The sequence below is a fragment of the Penicillium subrubescens genome (genome assembly GCF_028828155.1).
Source record: "Penicillium subrubescens strain IBT 31985 chromosome Unknown utg000006l_segment0_segment0, whole genome shotgun sequence".
Lineage (NCBI taxonomy): Eukaryota > Fungi > Ascomycota > Eurotiomycetes > Eurotiales > Aspergillaceae > Penicillium > Penicillium subrubescens.
In genome coordinates this window covers 2,604,683-2,624,285 of record NW_026643156.1, presented here as the reverse complement: position 1 = coordinate 2,624,285, position 19,603 = coordinate 2,604,683, and the positions used below count along the sequence as shown (strand labels likewise).

Here is a 19,603-nt window from a genome sequence, read left to right as displayed (position 1 = left end):
CGAGGAATTTCATTCATCATCCATCTTCTGAAAAATCCTCGAAACCATTTTGCAAATCACTTTGGTATCCCAACTCGATAAATTGAGAAATACTCACCTGCAAAAGGTGGTGGGAAACCAGGACTGGCGCCCCGCAGCATCCATCGATTAAATCGCCAGGTAACCGGTAGAGGCTTATATAGTCTCCATACCGTGACACGTCAGAAGATATGACTAGCTCCAACAGTCTCCGACCTTAGTTAGGTAGACTCAGAGTTAGGCATCATCAAAAACCCCTGCGTGAAGACTAGGAACTTACAATGTGCACCTTGTTGACGTGCTTGCACCATCAATCCACTTTGGATGATCGCACCCTCCTTCGTCTTTTTGAAAGTACTAGTCAGGACTCCGTTAAGATTAGTAACTTCACTCCACCAGCAAAATCTAGGAAGTACTTACTGTGGGCTTTGTTACCGAGCAGCCACTTATGGGCATGATTGAGACCCCAATCTGTCAAAAATTAGTCAAGACTCGTGTTCAACCTTGAGAGAGCCTCGAATAAGTATACCATGGTACAGCCCCACGAGGCATGGAACGAAATAATCAGGTAGCATGGTGGCTTCCAGATATGTCTGCAGCAAAATGGGTAAATTCAGAGCATGGCATTTATCCCTCGAATAGGTACTTACCACAGGACCAGGTCGAGCTGACACCATAAGTAAGATGCTGTCCCTGTTACAGCTGCAGATGGGCCCATTCCCAGAATCAGTGGACAAGATCAGTGGACAAGATCAGCTCAGCTTCATTGTCTAACTGTTTCGACAAGCCATGGGCTCTCGGCTGGCTGTCGGCCGGTTCTCTCAGCCCGATTCAAACACACAGCCCCTTTTGACGAGGATGTATTGGTATGAGATTGAGAGGCTATTGTAGGTCCCGTAATTGTAAGGAACGTTCTCGATAGAGCGAGCGACCTTTGAAGAGGAAGGGTAGATATAACTTCCCATGGATAGGGTGGGGTATATAAAGTGATGAGAGATGGGTGAGAGAATGAAAGAAGATGGAGATTAAGAGGGACAGGGTCTGCTTATTATACCGTAGGTTGAGGCAAACAAAGCATAATCAGGACTCCGTTTTGATAACACACCACGGCTTCGCCAGCAAAAACAAACAGATGCAGTAAATATTCAATGCAAGCGAGCATGTTTGCTGTTAACTACTTTCCTTGGAATAGGTCAATTAGAGCCTGAGGTTATCTAGGCCTACATGATCGATATACTTTACAATGAGTAAAAATGCGAATTGTAGATTGAGAGACGCCATTCATTTGTCATGTGCAGCGAAAGTATGTATGCAAGAGAGTCTATATCCAATATTATGATCACAAATGTCAATCCTCAACGACTCCATCTAGATTTCCGGGTATCTTATATATGCCAAGCGATAGAATGGCCAAACCAAAACAATGCTCCCAGGATGCAACTGTATCATGCCAAACAAAAAAAAAGAACAGAAAAGAAAAGAAGAATAATGAAAACAAAGAGGGGAAGAAGGAAGATGCCAAAGAGAAAAGGGAAGATGCCGAATAAAGAAAGCATCAATCAACGAGTGTATGTTATACAAATCGTAGCATATCCCAGTCAAAATGCGAATATAGCATAGAGTTAAAATGAAAGTGAAAATGAACATTGATGCTCATAAAGATGCAAGAGCCATCCAATCCCGAGTCAAAATCCTCTGTGCTGGATCCTTGGAAACAGCGGGTTGAACAAGCTTTTCCACGAAGCCATTCCGCGGCACACGACAACCATTCGAACCAGCACGCGTAAACTCCAAGATTCGATGGCCTTCCCTTGCCATGGCTAGACGCTGCATATTGTTTGAACCAGGGTAGAGAAGGAGATCACCCGTGGCAGCAGCTATCAGGGTAGCAGCGAGGGAAAAGACGTCTGACGAGGGTGTCGGCGCAACATCGCCCGACTTGAGCGATGCAAGCGAGAGTAACTCTGGTGCTGTGAATGGCGGCGTGAATGCTGACATGGACGCTTGGTTCGTATCCGGGGTTGTGAGGGTGGTGTCTGTTGGGATGTTGAAGGCGGACGAGAAATCCGCAAGAAGAGGTTCGTAGGGGAATGCGCCAGCGTCGACACCGGGCTCGTCGGTTGAAATTCGACGGAGGAGGACATTGTGAGGCTTGATATCGCCATGGATGATCCCTGCTGTATCGTGCAGCCATGCAAGACCGGTTATCAATTTGCGGGCCATATCGCGCCAAGATTCTGGTCCTTGGACGGGATCGAACGTGGTCGCCGTTGAATGCTGTTTCTTCCGTAGATCGGCATGGTCTTCTATGTATGTGGATAATGCCAAGGGCACGGCTGACATGACTAGCGCATCGGAGTCGGATAGAAAGCCTTGGAAGGGGACGACATGTTTCTCAAAACCCGGTGTGAGATTGAGTCGGGTCAAGGTTAGAGCTTCGGCTTGTAGAACTTTGCGCGCATCGCGGCGCAATGGCGCTTTCACGGCTACGACGCGACTAACCGTGACTGGCGAGCTGGGTGGTGTGTGAAGGGGAGTTGTTGTATTGTTGAGAGTTGAGCGCGCCTTGTATACTATACTCCAAGCGCCACGGCCAAACTCGACGGGGCGGTCTTCATCATCGCGACAGATTTCGACTTCGTCCGTGAAGCGTAGCGGAGTGCTTATATTCCTCTTCACTTGCACCGTTGTTTGTTCGAGGGCTTTTTCTTCGACTGGACTCGGAATCGACCGCTCGGCGTCGGAGAGTTCCTTGGCTATCGGGGTGACCGGGGGCGTCAAGGTCGAGCCCGATGTTGGAGTCTGTAATGAGATGCTCTTATCGTCATGCGCCGTGGTGACTGACAAACGCAATGGCGTATTGGAGGGAGTCATCGCAGCGACGTGTGTAGAACAATTGCAGTCGCAATGGCAGTCGCAAGACCTTATTGCGAGGGCCGCTGTTAATGCCGACGGACCGAAGCCGGGCGTACAGTACGGGAGTACGGGATGATTCGAAGTAGATAAGTGACGGCTGAACTCCGAAAAAGCAAGGCGCAGCGATGAACCCTGCGATTCGCACGAGATAACAAGCAGCGTCACAGAAGATAGTGAAGAAAGGGTGTGTCACCCCGGACGCAGGTGAGATTAATCGAAGGCGATAGCAACGCCACCAGCGAAAAAAACGGATCACGGCGCGTGGTTCAATTGCCTTCTCCCCATCCACGGATTAGGGCTCGGAAAATGACGTGGGGTGCGCGAAAAGGCAACGATTTCGAACACCCTTGAAAGGTTGTGACTAAAACTCGGCAAACTCGGGGATTCGAAGGCGAACGGGGGGCTATATGAGCATTGTGAATTGGGGGGAAATCTGGGGAGAGTGAGGGGAGAGAGGATTTGGTGAAAGAGGGATAAAGAGGACAAAGAAGAGGAGGATGTAGAGAGGAGGTGGAGGTCAAAGAGGTGAAAGGTCGTGGCGGCGCGTCGCATTCATACTGGGATTGGGATGATGGGGTGGGATGGAAGAGAGAAAAGAGAGAAAAGGATACAGTATGCAATCGGTTCGAATGGGATGAATGGGCGCAAGGACCGCTTGTTATTTTCAGACAATAATAATACGTAGACCAATATTAGGAAGGATTTACTCTCTACAACAAAGCTAAAAAGTCAAAGAGAATAGCCAAACGTAAAGAAGAAAAAAAAGAAAAACAAGTGCAAGTGACCAACAAGAAACATTAATCCACCCCGATGGAGTCGATCGTCCGGTCTCGCCCAGGTGGGAAATGACAGCGTGACGAGCCAAATTTTAAAAAGTGAATTTGGGAAGTCGATCGCTGTCAAATTGTGAATGATAACCGCAGCCTGGCAGGCTGGCTAGTATGATGGAGAATGGGCTATGGGTGACTTATGGTTGTACTATGGTAGTGCCCGAGAACCCTCGTGGATCCTTTCGTGGAGCCTCGTTGAGACGCATTGATACGACGGTAGTAGTTAACCCGGTGGGTGATGGGGTGACAAAGATAATGGTTCACTATTTTCCCAGTGTTGACCCATTGGGTCAACTGATATTAGCGGCCAACGGGAAATGAACACAGGGAAATTACCGGAAAAGAGAAAAGAAGATAGTTCGTCTGGATCGGATGGGCTTTTGGTCCACAGGTTCCTTTGGGCCGGGTAAAATGATAAAATGAGTCAACAATGATACGCAGGGTTTTGATCGGGTTTTTTCCTTTTTCATCGGTGATATTTGTTATCTTCTTTTCGAATCACTTATTGTTTCTATTTTTCTTACACATATAATCCAACCGTTTCTGTCTTTCTTATTCTCAATTATACTCATACCTCCATCGACTCATTGAGGCGTCGATCTAATTACTGCGAGAGTGCGCCGTGCGGCTCCACCGCATGCGTCTTTCAACGGCCATCTGGGGAATTCCAGCCACACTAATTATAGGAAATCACACAGTAGGAAAAACCAAGTAATCACGGAGATTATGGGTGATAACTATTCGGTCATGCGGCATTAGTCCAAAATTAGTCTCTGATAGTATCCTTCCATACATACACAATTCTGCATCCTCCCACGAAGGAAGTATAATAAGGCGGGTTCTTGCAGGGTGCGCCGGGCGGGCCCTTTCCATTGGGGCCAATCGTTTGGCCTCGTGCGGCCCCCCGCCGGTGCTGGGGCGGCTGACAATTTTGATAAGGCGGGGGACTTCTTCGGGCATCGACGGGTGCATGTTTACTTTACGTAGTAATACTAAACAACTGTATTTTACACCCTTTTCTTGATTTCCCTCCATGATCATACCGGAAATTAGAAAAATACGGGGGAATTTGACATGCTATTACATAGCACTGCCCAGTGACGTATTATACACGTGGGAAACAACAAAAAGATGCTAATCGTACAAGAGCGTCTAGTCTGATAAAAGTACATATGGTGGCGCACCGAGGGATGGAGAAAGGCGTACGATGATGACGATTCTGTGCATGGCGCAGCCCACACAAACAAGAAAACCTGGGGTTTTAGTGCATTCGTTTCGGCACGACCATCAGGTTGCGTCCGGCTCGGAACGAGGTCAGCGTGCCTCCGATCATGCGGCTGAATTGGATTGCCGTGATGTCCGGCGCGTGTTTTTGGTACTCCAGCAGGATATCCCACATCACACCACTGGGGATACACCGGAGACGCACATCACTGACATCGTAGTTGAGGTTCTCTTGGAAGACGGTATTCGAGTCCACGGTCGGGTCGGCCAGTGGCACAGCCCCGTGGCCGGGCTTGAGACGCTTGATCGCAAAGGGCGCGAGGGTGGGAACAGCCTTGATAATGTCGTTGGAGGGACGCTCCAGGAATAGAATTTTGAGCAATTCGCCGACGGTGATGTGATTACGAGGGCCGAACACGGACGACAATGCCTCAAACAGGCCCTCGATATGTTGCCGTTGCTCCTTTGATAGATGGCTGAGCTTGTTCAGGAACTCGGGGTTGGCGTCCGGCTCGAAGTACACGATAGTACGTGGCTCGCGTGGGAACAGCTCAAACCGGTCAATGAGTAACGGCTCCGATGGTCGTCGATCATAGAGCAAGACTGACTCGTCAAAGTTGTTCGACGCGTTCATCGTACGATAGTCATCCACAAGGCGATCCCAGCTTTTGTACAGACGATGATGCAGGCTGGCGAGTTGATCGGTCAACGCAGTTTTTCGAGCCCCAATATGGTGATCGAGCTGCTCCAATTCCTCGGTAGTCTTGGTAGGATCCGCAGCGGCTCGTGACAGAGTTTGCGACGCCTGGTCGACCTCAATTTCAAGGCGCGCCAGCTCGTGTCGGCTGTGTGAGATCGCGTTCTCCTTGTGGAGGGCCATCTGAGCTTTCTGTCGCGCCGTTTTGGCCGGCGATTTTGTGATAGGAGTTTTGGGGTCCCCTTGATTCCCAGCCTCGATATCGTCGAGGAGGGTCTGATGTCGCCCCGTGAAGATTCGTGGAGAATGAGGCACCTCTGATCTATCGTGTTTTAGAGACACCGGAGCTAGCTTCAAGGGCGGAGCTTCACGACCAGCCGGGACAACAACCTGGTGCACTGAAGCTCTTTCCGCGACTCGCTCTCGGCCTTTGAGAGTCACTTCCAGTGGCTTGATGGTCACCCATGAGTCCTCTTCCTCGTAGCACCCGGCCACTTCAAAGGCGCGCGATGCGACAGTCTCCGTCAACAGGGCTGGCCGCCTGCGTTCAGCCACCGTCCGAGGCAAGATACCTTCCACCTCCCCCGGCGGGAGTGATGCCAGAATTCGAACACTTCCATATTTATGAACACCTCTCTGCTGCATACAGCTTTCCATCATTGCGCTCCACCATCGCTGCGGCGTGTAGTGGTCCGCTTTCTGTGCCGGGACGGGCGGGCTGGCAAGTATAAGGAGGGTATCATTCCTGGGCAGCGATTGACCAGCTATTTGTTTCTGATGAGAGCTTACTTGCTCCGGAAGGTGTGCTTCAAACACTTCCGCCCAGTCTCGGCGAGTGTAGATTTCCTCGGATATCAGTTTGTAGCTGGGATCGCTGTCCACTAGTCGCTGGAGCCAAGGTTTATAGCAAGCTAGGTCGGGTTCGACGAGAAGATGGCGACGGGGGCGGAGATAATTATGGATTGTGGAGGAAAGAAGACCGGCATTGGGCCAGAGGTCGAGAATATCAATGGGCGAGGCTTTGTTCAGGTAGGGAGAAACACGTTGGAGGACATCGGCTGCGCGACAGGCACGGGTCAGTCTATACACTTGGACCGCCATTGCAAACTCACAATGAAGCTTCATACACACCACAGAGTTTTTCGCTCACAATGCTCGCCTGGAGAACGGTCCGTCGCTTAAGCTTCTTAAGCACATGCGAGTTGATAGCTTTCGTGAGCGGGTATTGGTCTACTGGCATCCACCGCTGTGCCAGCACCTTTTTGGGTATAGACATGGTCGCAATTATAGACAGCTAGCGTTAATTTTATGAAATTGAGGTTCGAAAACAAAATCCACTAGCCTGGGCCATGGTTGGCTGTTCGGAGTAGAGGTTGGTGGAGAATGCGATAGTTGCGCCGGCTGGGATTTTTTTTCTTGAGTCTGCGATTCTTGGGGAAGCGGAGAAACCTTGCGGGTTCCGCGGTCATCCCACCTCCACCTCCCCTCGTCGTCAACCCACCAAGCTTTCGTGTCTGCCTGCCACAAGTTTAAAACATCGCCGCCTGAATGCAGGATCTTGAAAATCCATAGCCGCCTGGTCTTCGTGCCAACTGTTGGAGATCGCCTGACTCTATCCACGTCAACCATGCCCATTCGGTCTTGTTACGCCTGAAGAGGGGTCGCAATTGAACGTACACATTCTCTACCAGCAGCTTACACTTCTTCGACACCGGACACTCGCTCATGGCGTCCCAAATAAAGCTCCCCGCGACCGGGGAAGCCCTCCACAGAGCGTTGAGAAGATCACTCGAATCGCGCAAGATTATGCGTACAATCCAGCCGTCGCACTACGATACTGGTTACGGACTGCTGCCACTCTGATGCGAGAGGTCCGGGGCTCCTATCCAGCCGATAATTACATATTGAAACAACTCTCTAACTTCTTCTTAACCTTATAGGCTCAAATCTACGAACGCGAGGGACACGATGAGCAAGCCTACCTACTCCTCTTCCGACACGCCCAACTGGTTCTGGTACACCTATCCAAACACCCCGATGCCCAGAAGGATGATAAGGACCGACAGGCCCTAGTGAAAGCCGAGAAGGAGGTCGAGAAAAATCTGGCCAAGTTGGAAGCGCTCAAGCCGCGGATCAACAAACGTTATGAACGGTACACCCAGCTCATGCGCGAGCGTCAATCTCGAAAGGTTTCTTCGGATGTCAACGTGCTGCCCGAACCTCGCGAGCGACCCGCGGATCCCGCATTGACTGGTGTTGCCGAGCCATTGGAAGCAGGCGAGAACCGAGATCTTGCGGTTCGACTGGCGCACTCGGAGCTCAACCGGAGAGCTACTGTCCGGAGTCGTCGTGCAGCTGGTGATTGGGGGGACTGGGAGAACGCCTATAAGACGGAGCCCCGCTCAGCTGATCAAGACTTGAGCCAGCGCATCCAGAACATCAGATCAAACCTGGATAATAAGGGCGCCGCGGGCCAGTTACATCGGCGGCAGCCATCGGCTCCGCGGGAATCTACCTCCTTTATGGACTCGGCATACAAGTATCCCAGCGTACCGCGACAGAAGCCATTGGAGCCCGTCATCACCTCAGCCCAGATTCCCATTCGCGATAATAATGCCGAGCGGCGTGTACCGCCGATATTGCCTCCAAAGCAACATATCGAGCCCAGCAAGGCTATTGTCGATGGTGCTGTGGAATCAAGAATTTCATCCCTTTCATCCCAGTTTTCCAAAGGGCCTCAATTACCCGAGAAAGTTCGGCTTTCTGAAGATACCCCACCTGCGAAACCAGACCTCGATCCAGCTAGCTACACTTTCAAACCATCCGCCTACTTGGAAAATGGCAGTCCATTGCGCTCGGTATTCCTTCCCACCAGCCTACGCGCCCGGTTCCTCTCCTTGGCAGCTTCGAACACCAAGAACAACCTGGAAACTTGTGGTATCCTGTGCGGTACACTAGTTTCCAATGCTCTATTCATCTCACGGCTGGTCATCCCCGAACAAATCGCTACGTCTGATACTTGCGAGACTACGAATGAATCTGCCCTCTTTGACTATTGTGACTCTGAGGATCTGATTATGCTCGGTTGGATTCACACCCACCCAACCCAGACATGTTTCATGAGCTCGCGCGATCTTCATACCCATTCCGGCTACCAGGTCATGCTTCCTGAAAGCATTGCCATTGTCTGCGCGCCTAGCAAGAACCCAGACTGGGGCGTTTTTCGTCTGACCGATCCTCCGGGTCTAAAGACAGTTCTTAACTGTACTCAGACCGGTCTATTCCACCCTCATCCCGAGGAGAACATCTACACGGGGGCGTTGCGGCCGGGACACGTCTTTGAAGTCAATGGACTTGAGTACGAAACTGTGGATTTGCGACCCAAGGGGCAATAGAAGCGATTTGCTCATGAATAGTTTACGTTCTCCAATTGCATATGATACCCAATTTTCATCCTGCTATTTCTTGCCCCACCGGATTGTATCAATATCGATAATCATGCTGCACCGTCAAGGTATGTCACTCCTGGGGTTGATGCGAATGCACGTTCTTTGAGGCGGTCCGTCTCTTCGATGCAGACCCTGAACTGGCCCGCGCCTTATTCGAAGTAGTGGGCGAGCGACGTCTTTCCTGCTTATTACGGGTGGTCCTCGGGTTTGTCTATATAAATCTTGTGTGTCAGTCACTTGCGGTGGTACATTGAGCGCGATATATGGAAGATGACATACCATGGATTCGTCGAAATCAGCGCCATCATACTTGTGGCCGTGAGATCGGCCTTTGCGCCCAACCTGGGTGATTTCTTCGACTGAATAGTCGCTGGACACGCTGGTATTGACCATGATGTGTAGTATGTACGTGGGGTTGATCAAGGTCCCAGTATGAGGTAATTGGCAGTCGAGTTAAAGATCCAACTGTTATCTACTACAGTGTCGTGCAGTTGTTTAGCCGTTTTATACTTGCATCTAGATCCGCCACAATTTCGTCATCTGCTTCCAAGAGGCAAAGGCGGGGTGGTAATCCGTATCAATTAAAGCAGAGAGCCTCTGCATTTATTGAATAGAGTCAAATGGAGACAAAGCTCAACGTGGAAAGTAGAAATATGTCTAATCTTGAATTAGAAGGCCTAATCAGGCCGAATACGTGGCTTCCGAGCTCCCATCCTGGAGTTGTGCAATTGTCCTAGCGTTGTACGACATGATCTTGTTAACCAGCTGCCAGATGAAATTGTCTGATAATGATGCATCAACATACTATTCAGTTAATCTTGATGATGGCAGAAGTCAAGCTTTTTCGTATTCGCTGGCTGGCAGGCCCCCCCCGCATGATAAGCGATAAGTTGGGTTTGTTTCACTTTTGACTTCGGCCCCATAGTTACCTCCGCTATCTTCAACTTTCATCTTGCAACCTTCCCAGCTCCATCGTGTGCCTCACCTTCCTCGCGACCTTCTTCACTCCACAACCATAATACAGTGTGTCCTCCAATAATTAATTCCAATTGCCCGCATGTCGTCCTCATCACTAGGAGATCTCCCCTCCGACACCCCTTCCACCACCACTACAAATTCCAGCTCCAACTCCACCTCAAGGTCCGGCTCTCACACACCTCAGCAAACCTCAGGCGCCTCCTCCTATAGTCAATACTTCTCCTACCCAGTCAGCCACGTCGTCTCAGGTCTCTACCGGCGCCTGACAGACCCCAACATCCCTAAAACCACCATGCCCTCCTCACTGCCCTGGTCAACATCATCTTCCTCGTCCGAAATATTCACGCCGCGCCGAACAGCCTCGCCCTTCCAACCACCACCCCTCACACCCCTCACTCTCACAATCCCCCGAGGCGCAGACCTCCTCCAGCAACAACTGCTGACCCGGGCCCTCGCCGAAGAAATCCGCCTCCTCGTCCCAGCCCGCCTCCAACTCGTCGAGACCTGGCGTCTCGCCTACAGCCTCGACCGCGACGGCGCCTCCCTCCACACCCTCTACGACCACTGCCAACAATTCTCTCACCGCAGCCCGCGGGCGGGCTACGTCCTCGTAATTCGCGACTCGTCCCCCTCAGGCGCCGTCTTCGGCGCCTACATGACCGACGTCCCACATCCGGACTCCCAATTTTTCGGCACGGGCGAGTGCTTCCTCTGGCGCGCAAGCGTGCTACCACCCCCCGCAAGCCTGGGCCTAGCATTCTCAGGCGATGGTCCGCAATCTGAGGAAGCCCTTGAGCGCGCGGGTCTGCCGCCCCCGCCTTCGGCGGATACTACCCACGCTGGACGATGGAGTACTTTCCGCAGTGATCCGCGCGCCAAGGCGAAGACTAAGTCGTCGCCGGCTCATAATTTGAATATGAATATCAAGACGAATCTGGCTGCGGCTAGTGGCGGTGCGCTGGCGCCCCCCTCGCCTTCGTCGATTGATACACCTTCGCGGAGTGGGGCGAGTACACCGGAGCGTATTCGGTTCAAGGCTTTCCCGTATAGTGGTGTGAATGATTACATGATGTTTTGTGAGACGGGATTTTTGAGTCTCGGTGGCGGGTTAGTATTGATCTTGTGGAGAGTTTTAGAATTGGCTCTAACGGTTGTTCTAGGGATGGAAAATACGGTCTTTGGGTGGACTCCGGCCTTGAGAAGGGAGTTAGTTCGCACTGCCAGACATTTGGCAACGAACCTCTGTCCGATGAAGGGGAGAAGTTTGATGTCCTCGGTATCGAGGTTTGGTATGTTGGATCTTGATTGATTTCCCATGCTGCTCGGGGTCTTTGAAAGCATAAAAACGGTATATAAAGCAGCAGAATAAGCCATGGGGAAAACAGAATCCGAAAGTGAGAGATAACCGGTGCGCATTGATGGTTAACTCCGGTCTCTTTCTACTTGTTGCATCCTGTAATGACTGCATTTACTGTCAGATACCCAGTTAGCAATGCCTACAACGTTTGACTCGTCCTATTGCCTCTTCTCTTTAACGCAGGATCTAGCATTCACCTAATAATGCCCTTCTAAAGTCTAGCCTTAGTCGCAAAGTTCCCACTGAAATCCTCCAGGAAACAGCTCGCAGCCTCAAGAAGTCGATCCATCGAGGCCTCAGTGTGCATAAGATTCAAAGACATAAACCCACGTCTTCCAATAGCAATTCCGCGGTTGAGTAGAGTAAAGTAGAAGCAATCAAGCAATGGACTGGCTTCACTGCCAGTAAAATGAACCCCAATTGCACTACCATACCCACTGAAAGTCATGCAATCAACTCCAGCCTTCTGAATAAGGATATTAGCCTGTTCACGAAACCCATCCCCAAGCCGATTCAACCTCTCCAGCTCAGCGGGAGTAATCAATTTCGACGCAGCAACCGCAGCAGTCATCGTGAATATATTGTTGTTAAAAGTCCCGGAATGATGAATAGCAATACTCTTGTCCGACGAATCAAACCGATCCATGATCTTGGATGAACCCCCAAACGCACCGAAGGGGAAGCCTCCACCAAGATACTTCCCCACAGTGGTTATGTCGGGCTTGATATTCCATGCCCCCTGAATACCATTATAATGTAACCGGGATGTGACCACTTCGTCGAAGATTAAAACAGCGCCTATGTTTGTTGCTGCTTCGCGGAGGAATTGTAGAAATTCGGGGGTAGCGGGGCGCATTCCACCTGCGGCTTGGAGTGGTTCAACTAGTATAGCGGCGATTTCATCTATGAGAAGCGGTCGGGTCTCTTCGATACTGTTGTATTTGCCAATGATGAATTCGTGGGGAAGGTTCATGTGGTTTTGTGATGCGCCGAAGTTGATGGTTCCCCCGTGATAGCCATTATCAAAGACAACAATCTATACCATGTATACAAGTCAGCTATTCATGTCCAAAGGCTAGTAAGATAGGTAGTTTCTCAAACCTTTCTGCGTTGTGTATATGCCACCGCCGTTGCAAGCGCAAAAGTATTCGCTTCCGTGCCAGAGTTACAGAAGCGGACTTTTTCAAAAGAGGGAAATCTCGTGATCAAGATTTCAGCTAACTCTGTTTCCTTCTGCGTGATGCCCCCGAGACTAAAACCCGTTGCCAGGGCTTCCTGAACAGCTTGATGGACCACTGGATGAGAATGTCCATAGATCCCAGCTGAAAAGTCAGAGACAAAGTCCTCGAATTTTATACCATCGATCGTGGTAAAACGAGCTCCTTGGGCTGACTTTAACACCAGCGGAAATGGCTCGGAGACAAGCACAGATCGAGTGCTTCCCGCTGGTAAAACGTTCTTAGCTCTGCTGTAGGCCTCCTTGGATCGTGGATGAGTACGCTCGTATTGATGCACGAGGGCAGTGAGCTTTTGGTTGACAGCCATCAGGTAGAAGAGCGTGTTTCTGTTCGGATATTGGGAAGTGAGAACCCTCTTGGTGATCGTTGAGAGAAGATGAAAGAGCGGAAATTCAGGGCGGTTCAATGAAAGCTGCAAGGGGAAAGGGTCTTATCGCATCGTGGTGGAGAACTGTATGTAGTCCAGGATATGATGAGTGGAGAAGTTCGCTCGGCACATTGGACCACACAGGAGCCCGCCCGTAAAGTTTAGATAGAATAGATAAGCTCAAGGACTCCATAGAGGACAGGCAACGAGTGAGACGGCTACGAGTGACGTGTTTAGAGGGAGATACAACTTAATACAACTTAATCTGTAGGCAAGAGGCAAGAATTAAACTTCAGCTATCTCTATCTCTAGCGTCATGCAACAATAGCCCTTCATACTGGCGATGCCACTATATGTAAGACTACAGCTTCGCCTGAGGAGGAACAATCTTCTCGACCTCCGCAAATTGATAGTAGAAGTCAAGGCTCTCCGGGTTAAGAAGGGTACCGGACGGTTTGATCTTTTTGCCGGAAACTATTTGTTTTACTGGAAGCTCAACCTTTTTCAAGTTAACCGTCACCTAGAAATAGGGTTGTTAGTTCGTCGAAACAAAAGCACGTTTCCACGACAATGTGGACAGTACGTACCGGGATAGCAGGTGTCTCAAAGATGTACTTAGGGACATGGCGAGCACTAAGCGATTTTCGGATCGCTTCCTTGACGCGGGTCACCAACTGCTGATCGACTTTGAAACGTGGGCGCATGAGGAGAAACAAGATAACGGATTCGTCTGAATCTGTAGGCCGACGTTGTCCAACGCAAATTGAATCAACGATTTCCTTGGTGAATTGAGTGTCGATGACATTGTAGATCTCTGCAGATCCAAACCGGACACCAGACGGATTCAAGACACCATCAGATCGCCCAAGGAAAAGAATTTGTCGTGAATTAGGATTAATTGCGATAAAGTCGCCCTGTGTCCAGACATCTGCGAAGAATACTGATCAGTCACAGCTCATAGCAAGGCCAATGACAAGGAGCATCATATAAGACTTACTGTCGTAGCGTGCAAAGTATGCATTGAAATACTTCTTCCCTCCCTCATCACTCCAAAACTTGACCGGCATACTTGGGAATGGGGCAGTCACAACGATTTCGCCAGGCTCACCTGGCGCAGCTTCAGACCCCTTTGCTTGGCCAGCTTCTTCGTCGACTTGCTCATAAGCAGCGATGGGCATTCCCAAACTTGGACCTTGGGTTCCACCAACGTATAGTGGCGAGATGGGATTTTCTAGGCCCAAGCAAGCAGCCAAGTCTGTGCCTCCTGATATATTTGCGAGAAGAGTATGAGCCTCGAAACCGTCATCGTAGAACCATTCGAATAGTGACTCGGAGAGGACCATGCCGGTACTGGTGACGCCCTGTAATCTATGAAGGTCGGCGAGCTTTCGTGGACTGAGTTTGTTCTTTCTCATCTCGTGCATCCAGCGAGGTGATGTACCGAAGTGGGTAACCCTATGACAACTTCTTAGAATCCTTCCATCTAAGAGAGCAATCGATGTGTTATCGGAGAAGTGTTCTTCGTTGTACTTACTTGTGTTTCTCAAGGAGCTTCACCAGTATTGTCGGATCGGGTTGAAAAGGACTGCCGTCGTATAGAATGGGCCTTGCACCAAAGACTAGAGCTGAGACGCAAGAGTTGTACATGATCCATCCCGTAGTAGTATATTGAAGAGTGATTGCATTTGGGTTCATGCTTCTGTTCAGACGACCCTCCTTATTACTGTTCATCAAGACTCCCCCAACAGAGTGAACAATGCATTTCGGCTCTCCAGTCGTCCCGGATGAGAATGCAATCAAGAAGGGATCCCGGAACCGAACGCGAACAAATTCCAATTGGTCGGAAGCAGCTCCAGCGAGGAATTCGGCCTGGGTACGGGTTCGTGGAATATGCGAGATATCCGCCGGTCGCTCTCTGAACCGGGGTACAGAGATGATTCCTTGAAACTCAGGGATAACAGCCATACCCTCCACGACCTGTGCGATCTTAGGTCGAAGATCAACAGTCTTGCCGTTATAAACTGCGAAATCATCCATGAACACCCATCGAGGCTGGATCTGCCGGATACGGTCCAGAATACCCTTGACACCGGTATCTGTGGATGCGGATGAAAATATAGCTCCGAGAGCCGTTGTTGCTAGAAGCACCGTCAAGGTATCAATGCTGTTACTAGCAACCACCGCGACTCGATCGCCCCGCTGGATACCCGCAGCTTTCATCGCTTGCGATAGTCGACCAGTGCGTTGTCGTAGTTCTCGCCAGGTCAAGTTAACTGTTGGCTCATGATCACCCTCTCGAACCTCAGTCACAGCGATCTTGCTATCTTCTTTCCCTACTGTCGTCAGAGTTGATGGTGTTTCGCCTGGAGTAGCAGCGGTAAAGAGCAGATTCTCCGCGTAATTGAGACGCACTCCAGGGAACCAGTCGGGAATGCTGTCAATTCGAGCGTTTTCGTCGGTAACTCGATCATATGTCCCCTCGTGGATGATGGGAAAGTACTTCCAGCAGAACTCCCAGAATGCGATGCGGTTTTGGATGGACCATTGGTACATTGAGTGATAGTCTGGTAGGGTCACGCCTTTTGTTTTCTCGAGAGTTCGCTTGAACGCTGCCATCTGAGTTGATTGGGGATCAGGGTGCTCCCAGAGCTTTCGCGGTACACTTGAATGAGTAGACATAGTGTCGGCAACTCGAGTTTGATTGATATCCAGATGATACGGTTTGGGGTATTGCAGGAGCAGGAGCTTGAATTGTTCGCTCAAAGTGAGCTGGGGACCATGTAGAGAATTCTATATAAACTGTATTCTACCGCTTCTTTACAGGCTCCGCGATTTGACCGCGGTTGAGGCTCGGGTAAACAGCTGGTAAATGCGGGGTTGCGGATGGAGACCAGCTTAGCACTTACTATTCAGGAGTCAGGGGTCTAGACCAACATCGGCGATCTTAACGAATCAAACAATCTAAGGATGCCGAACTACTTTGATAAGAATTTTGAAACAGTATTCAGTTGAATTTAGATTAATCAAGACGAATAGTCCAAACTGGCGTGAGCTGGGCCTTTCCATGATCAATCTAGATTCTTTGCGTGACAATAACCCTTGGCTATCGGAGCACGCTCAGCGGCTCAAAGAGAATTTATTATTATCAATTGAGATATCTTGTACAGCAGTTCTGTCATGCACGCCAATTACCAGTCCCACCTCTAAAGAATTTTACTCTAGTGCCAATAGTTAGGCACAGCACCTTTCACCAACGACCAGGCCTCCTCCACAGCCTGAACAACTTCGTCAGGAAGTGTTCCCTTCTCCAGATCTTTCAAATTAGACTCTAGGTGACTGACTCGACTCGCACCCACAATAATAGCATCACCCAAATCCTGGCTCAATTTCGAGTGATACTTTAGCCATCTCAACGCAATCTCAGCATCGGTCAAATTATGCTTGAGTGCGGCAGAATGAACAGTCTCAAGCGCATCAAAGTAGGCATCATTCCAATAACGACCTCGAGCAACAGTTCCAGAGAGGATCTTAGGGTCAAAGCGTGATCCTTCTTCGAATTCGGTTTGATCCCTCTTATACCGTCCAGTAAGAAGGCCACCTGCAAGAGGCTGGAATCCATAGAGTGAGATCCCGTATTTGCGGAGACAGGGGATCAGTTCACTCTCGATGCTGCGCTGGAGAACGTGGTAGACGCCTTGGTAGACGGTTGGCTTGACCCAATCGTTCTTGATGCAGATCTCGCATATTTGGGCTACCTCCCAGGCCATGAAGTTGCTCAAGCCAAGACGAGAGAAACGGCCTTCTTGATGTAGTTTGTTTACTTCGCTCAAAGTTTCCTCGAAGGGGGTGTTGCGATCTGGAGCATGAAGGTAGAAAATATCGACATCTTCAGATTGGAGCGCTTTCAAGCTGTTCGTCAATCCGCGTCGAATGTCTTCGGGCTTGTGAGTGTATCCATCCGCAAAGGCAGCGGGGCCTCCAGCATTGGGGTACAGCTTGGTGTCAACAATGAGACCGCGTTCTTTCCATGCGAGGTCAGCGATCATTTCCTCAGAGGATCCGCCGCCATAAATGCGGGCTGTATCGATTTCGTTGTGGCCATGACGCTGGAATAGATCCACAATCTCGGTCGCTGTAGCAATATCATGAACTCGAGAGCCAAGTGTATCTTCACTAGGTTAGTTCTTGCCTAATTGATCATAATATTTTTCAACACTTACTTGGCTTTCCAAATGACATTGCTCCAAAGACAATCTTCATTTCCTCATTTTTCGCCATTGCGATGGTAGAATAGGTTGCGACAGGAGTTTTAAAATGATATCTGTCAATTGAAGCTTGATCTTCTGTAGTAGTTACTCCCAAATTTTCTGGTACCTAGCGGAAATTTATATTCGTGTGCAAGTTGAGCCCGTCTGATGTCACCGAAAAGTCGGGCTTACGGAGGCTGCGCCCCAGATTATTTCCGAGCCTAAAGACCGATCCAAGCTTGCGGGACCCCGCTAGCCTCCCCGCTAGTCATCCCTAATCGAGGATAGAGACCGCACTAACTTACCAATCATGCAGGTGTCAGATCGCTGGGGCTGAGAAAGTGGCGACAAATTTTTCTGATATGCAGGTCGGTGGATTTTGCACTAATTCCGCTGCTTCAGTCGAACATACTCCGCGGATACCTCCGCTGATGACAGAATTTGATCCAGGTTAGAGCTAGCCACATGAGGCAACCTCGTAAGCATGGGACAGAATTTTCAGGGTCCATCGAAGGCTTTTTTGTAACTCAAATAGATATATTCGCGAGGGCTATGTCTGATAGGTTTGTTCTTGCACGCACGACCTCTTTGCAGTACCCACAGTATCACTTTATATTCGTCTTCTGATGTCATTTTAATTCGAGGCTAGAATGAGAATTTGGAATGATGGAGGCTGAGGTGGTATCACGTCGGGAACGAGGGGATCGTAAACAAGGGAAGAGGACGTAGTAGATTGAGCTATCTGGAAGAAGAGTCAACATTTCTGCCTAACAAGAGGAAGAAAGCAAAATGAAGCGATATAATCAATATAAACATAATTTATTACAGATAAGGTCCACAAGGGGAATGATTGAACACAAAATTGGCTCAATCATAATACTTCCTGCGTGTACAAACCCGGCCAACAGCCCTAAATTTTGGAAATATCCTTGTCCGGTGTTGGTATAATCCAATGGGGAGGGTATTAAGCCCCCAACTCAACGAGAAAAGTCCAGGGATCTTTCGATGATCAACTTCATCGCATCGGTGCGCCAGTCATCCTTCTCCACAAAGCTAGTGGTGTTTCCATCAAACACCATAATATGCGGAAAAGCTCATCCACATCCGGCTCATAAGATCACCCAACTGCTTATAGCTCTTCTCCCGTGCCGCGGGCTGAACATCAAATGCATTTGATGGCATACCTTGTCCCAGCACATTATCAAAGACAAATGCAACATCCTCAAAGTGGGTGGCGCCGAGGTATAGGGGATCAGTGGTGCTTGGAATCGTGTTAAACCGGTAGCTGTAGCAAGGGACTCCATATTGAGACCAGAGTTCGCAGGTGTATCGCCGTCCAGTAATGAACAGGGCGTCTCAGGCATATCTGGCGGCGCGCACGAACTGAGCTTTGTAAGGTAGAGAAACTGGGAGGGTATCATCTGATCGACCATGGGTCGAGTTGGTGCCCGGCTCAGGATACGCTTCAAGCAGATCGCGGATAGCTGCGTTAGTTTCGTTTCCTGCTGGTCGGACGACATTGATAGTCAGGCAGTCCTCGCTCTGGGGGTATCTGGTAGCGAGATCGACGGGATCCAATGGCAAGCCCAGTAGGTAATTGATACAGTGAGCTCCGTATGTTGTGGCATTCAATGGGGCCTCCCAGGCCTAACTCACAGGCTGAGGTGTGTTGAAGCGAAGGTTTCCGACTGGGGGCTGCGCAAAAGGGATTCCCAAAAAGAGATCTTGATCGCGGGACTTGAGATATCTGCCGGTGACGGTTCCGTTCCTGGTGTGAACCGTTGGTCCAGAAACCGGATGTAGGGTTCCGGCTAAAACATTGGAGACAGTCAGATGTAGAGCCGTAGCTGGGAGTAGAAGCTGCATTGTTGGTGGATCAAGGTCGGGGTCCGGCTTCTAAGGAGATAATGACTATGGTATGAAACAATTCCCAAGACTGGAAGTGCTGACCTTAGACACAGAGACCTATAGTCAATCTGAGATTCGCAAGGTTATGACCGTGTTCCAGGTCAAACAATCACTCCCCCCCCTCCCTCTCCGATGACCTGTTGGTATCCACCATAAATTGGTGAGCCGTTGGTGTGCCCTGGAGGAATGGGCAAGCTGAAGAAGAAAATACTGGGCCAGTGTTGACGCTTTAAGCTCCACGGAAGGCCGGGAGTTCATTTTTTTGGAGATTTCTTTTGTAATATTATTTTTTGTAATACTATCTTTTAATAGTAATATTTATCTTAGGCTACGAAACTCGATTAATTGTGATTCTTTAATAGCCTTTTCAATTG

General features: G+C 49.7%; 9 protein-coding genes across 9 annotated transcripts; 2 read left to right on the top strand and 7 right to left on the bottom strand.

The window, feature by feature from the left end:
• Positions 1-1,671: 1,671 nt before the first annotated feature.
• Positions 1,672-2,892, bottom strand: N7473_009458 (protein kinase domain-containing protein; the record flags this gene model as incomplete). Its single annotated transcript, XM_057155397.1, has 1 exon — positions 1,672-2,892. One exon carries the CDS (start codon positions 2,890-2,892, stop codon positions 1,672-1,674), a length of 1,221 nt encoding a protein of 406 aa, XP_057006527.1.
• Positions 2,893-4,805: 1,913 nt separating this feature from the next.
• N7473_009457 (uncharacterized protein) lies at positions 4,806-7,058 on the bottom strand. Its single transcript, XM_057155396.1, has 2 exons — positions 6,817-7,058; positions 4,806-6,743 (listed from the first exon to the last, which is right to left on the bottom strand). Exons 1-2 carry the CDS (start codon positions 6,959-6,961, stop codon positions 5,026-5,028), a joined length of 1,863 nt encoding a protein of 620 aa, XP_057006526.1. The 5' UTR covers positions 6,962-7,058; the 3' UTR covers positions 4,806-5,025.
• A 489-nt stretch (positions 7,059-7,547) lies between these two features.
• Positions 7,548-9,080, top strand: N7473_009456 (putative endosome-associated ubiquitin isopeptidase (AmsH); the record flags this gene model as incomplete). Its single annotated transcript, XM_057155395.1, has 2 exons — positions 7,548-7,556; positions 7,626-9,080. 2 exons carry the CDS (start codon positions 7,548-7,550, stop codon positions 9,078-9,080), a joined length of 1,464 nt encoding a protein of 487 aa, XP_057006525.1.
• Positions 9,081-9,204: 124 nt separating this feature from the next.
• On the bottom strand, positions 9,205-9,527 carry N7473_009455 (uncharacterized protein; the record flags this gene model as incomplete). Its single annotated transcript, XM_057155394.1, has 2 exons — positions 9,205-9,345; positions 9,414-9,527. The coding sequence occupies 2 exons, from the start codon at positions 9,525-9,527 to the stop codon at positions 9,205-9,207; spliced, it is 255 nt and encodes an 84-aa protein (XP_057006524.1).
• A 664-nt stretch (positions 9,528-10,191) lies between these two features.
• Positions 10,192-11,417, top strand: N7473_009454 (putative oxidative stress response protein Oxr1; the record flags this gene model as incomplete). The annotated part of the gene is made up of 2 exons (XM_057155393.1): positions 10,192-11,219; positions 11,273-11,417. The coding sequence occupies 2 exons, from the start codon at positions 10,192-10,194 to the stop codon at positions 11,415-11,417; spliced, it is 1,173 nt and encodes a 390-aa protein (XP_057006523.1).
• Positions 11,418-11,680: 263 nt separating this feature from the next.
• On the bottom strand, positions 11,681-13,014 carry N7473_009453 (acetylornithine aminotransferase; the record flags this gene model as incomplete). The annotated part of the gene is made up of 2 exons (XM_057155392.1): positions 11,681-12,505; positions 12,571-13,014. 2 exons carry the CDS (start codon positions 13,012-13,014, stop codon positions 11,681-11,683), a joined length of 1,269 nt encoding a protein of 422 aa, XP_057006522.1.
• Positions 13,015-13,435: 421 nt separating this feature from the next.
• On the bottom strand, positions 13,436-15,753 carry N7473_009452 (acetoacetyl-CoA synthase; the record flags this gene model as incomplete). Its single annotated transcript, XM_057155391.1, has 4 exons — positions 13,436-13,594; positions 13,662-14,002; positions 14,072-14,529; positions 14,609-15,753. 4 exons carry the CDS (start codon positions 15,751-15,753, stop codon positions 13,436-13,438), a joined length of 2,103 nt encoding a protein of 700 aa, XP_057006521.1.
• Positions 15,754-16,292: 539 nt separating this feature from the next.
• Positions 16,293-17,352, bottom strand: N7473_009451 (aldo/keto reductase family protein; the record flags this gene model as incomplete). The annotated part of the gene is made up of 2 exons (XM_057155390.1): positions 16,293-17,242; positions 17,295-17,352. The coding sequence occupies 2 exons, from the start codon at positions 17,350-17,352 to the stop codon at positions 16,293-16,295; spliced, it is 1,008 nt and encodes a 335-aa protein (XP_057006520.1).
• A 1,037-nt stretch (positions 17,353-18,389) lies between these two features.
• Positions 18,390-19,187, bottom strand: N7473_009450 (Carboxylesterase type B; the record flags this gene model as incomplete). The annotated part of the gene is made up of 3 exons (XM_057155389.1): positions 18,390-18,582; positions 18,706-18,863; positions 18,978-19,187. 3 exons carry the CDS (start codon positions 19,185-19,187, stop codon positions 18,390-18,392), a joined length of 561 nt encoding a protein of 186 aa, XP_057006519.1.
• Positions 19,188-19,603: the final 416 nt, after the last annotated feature.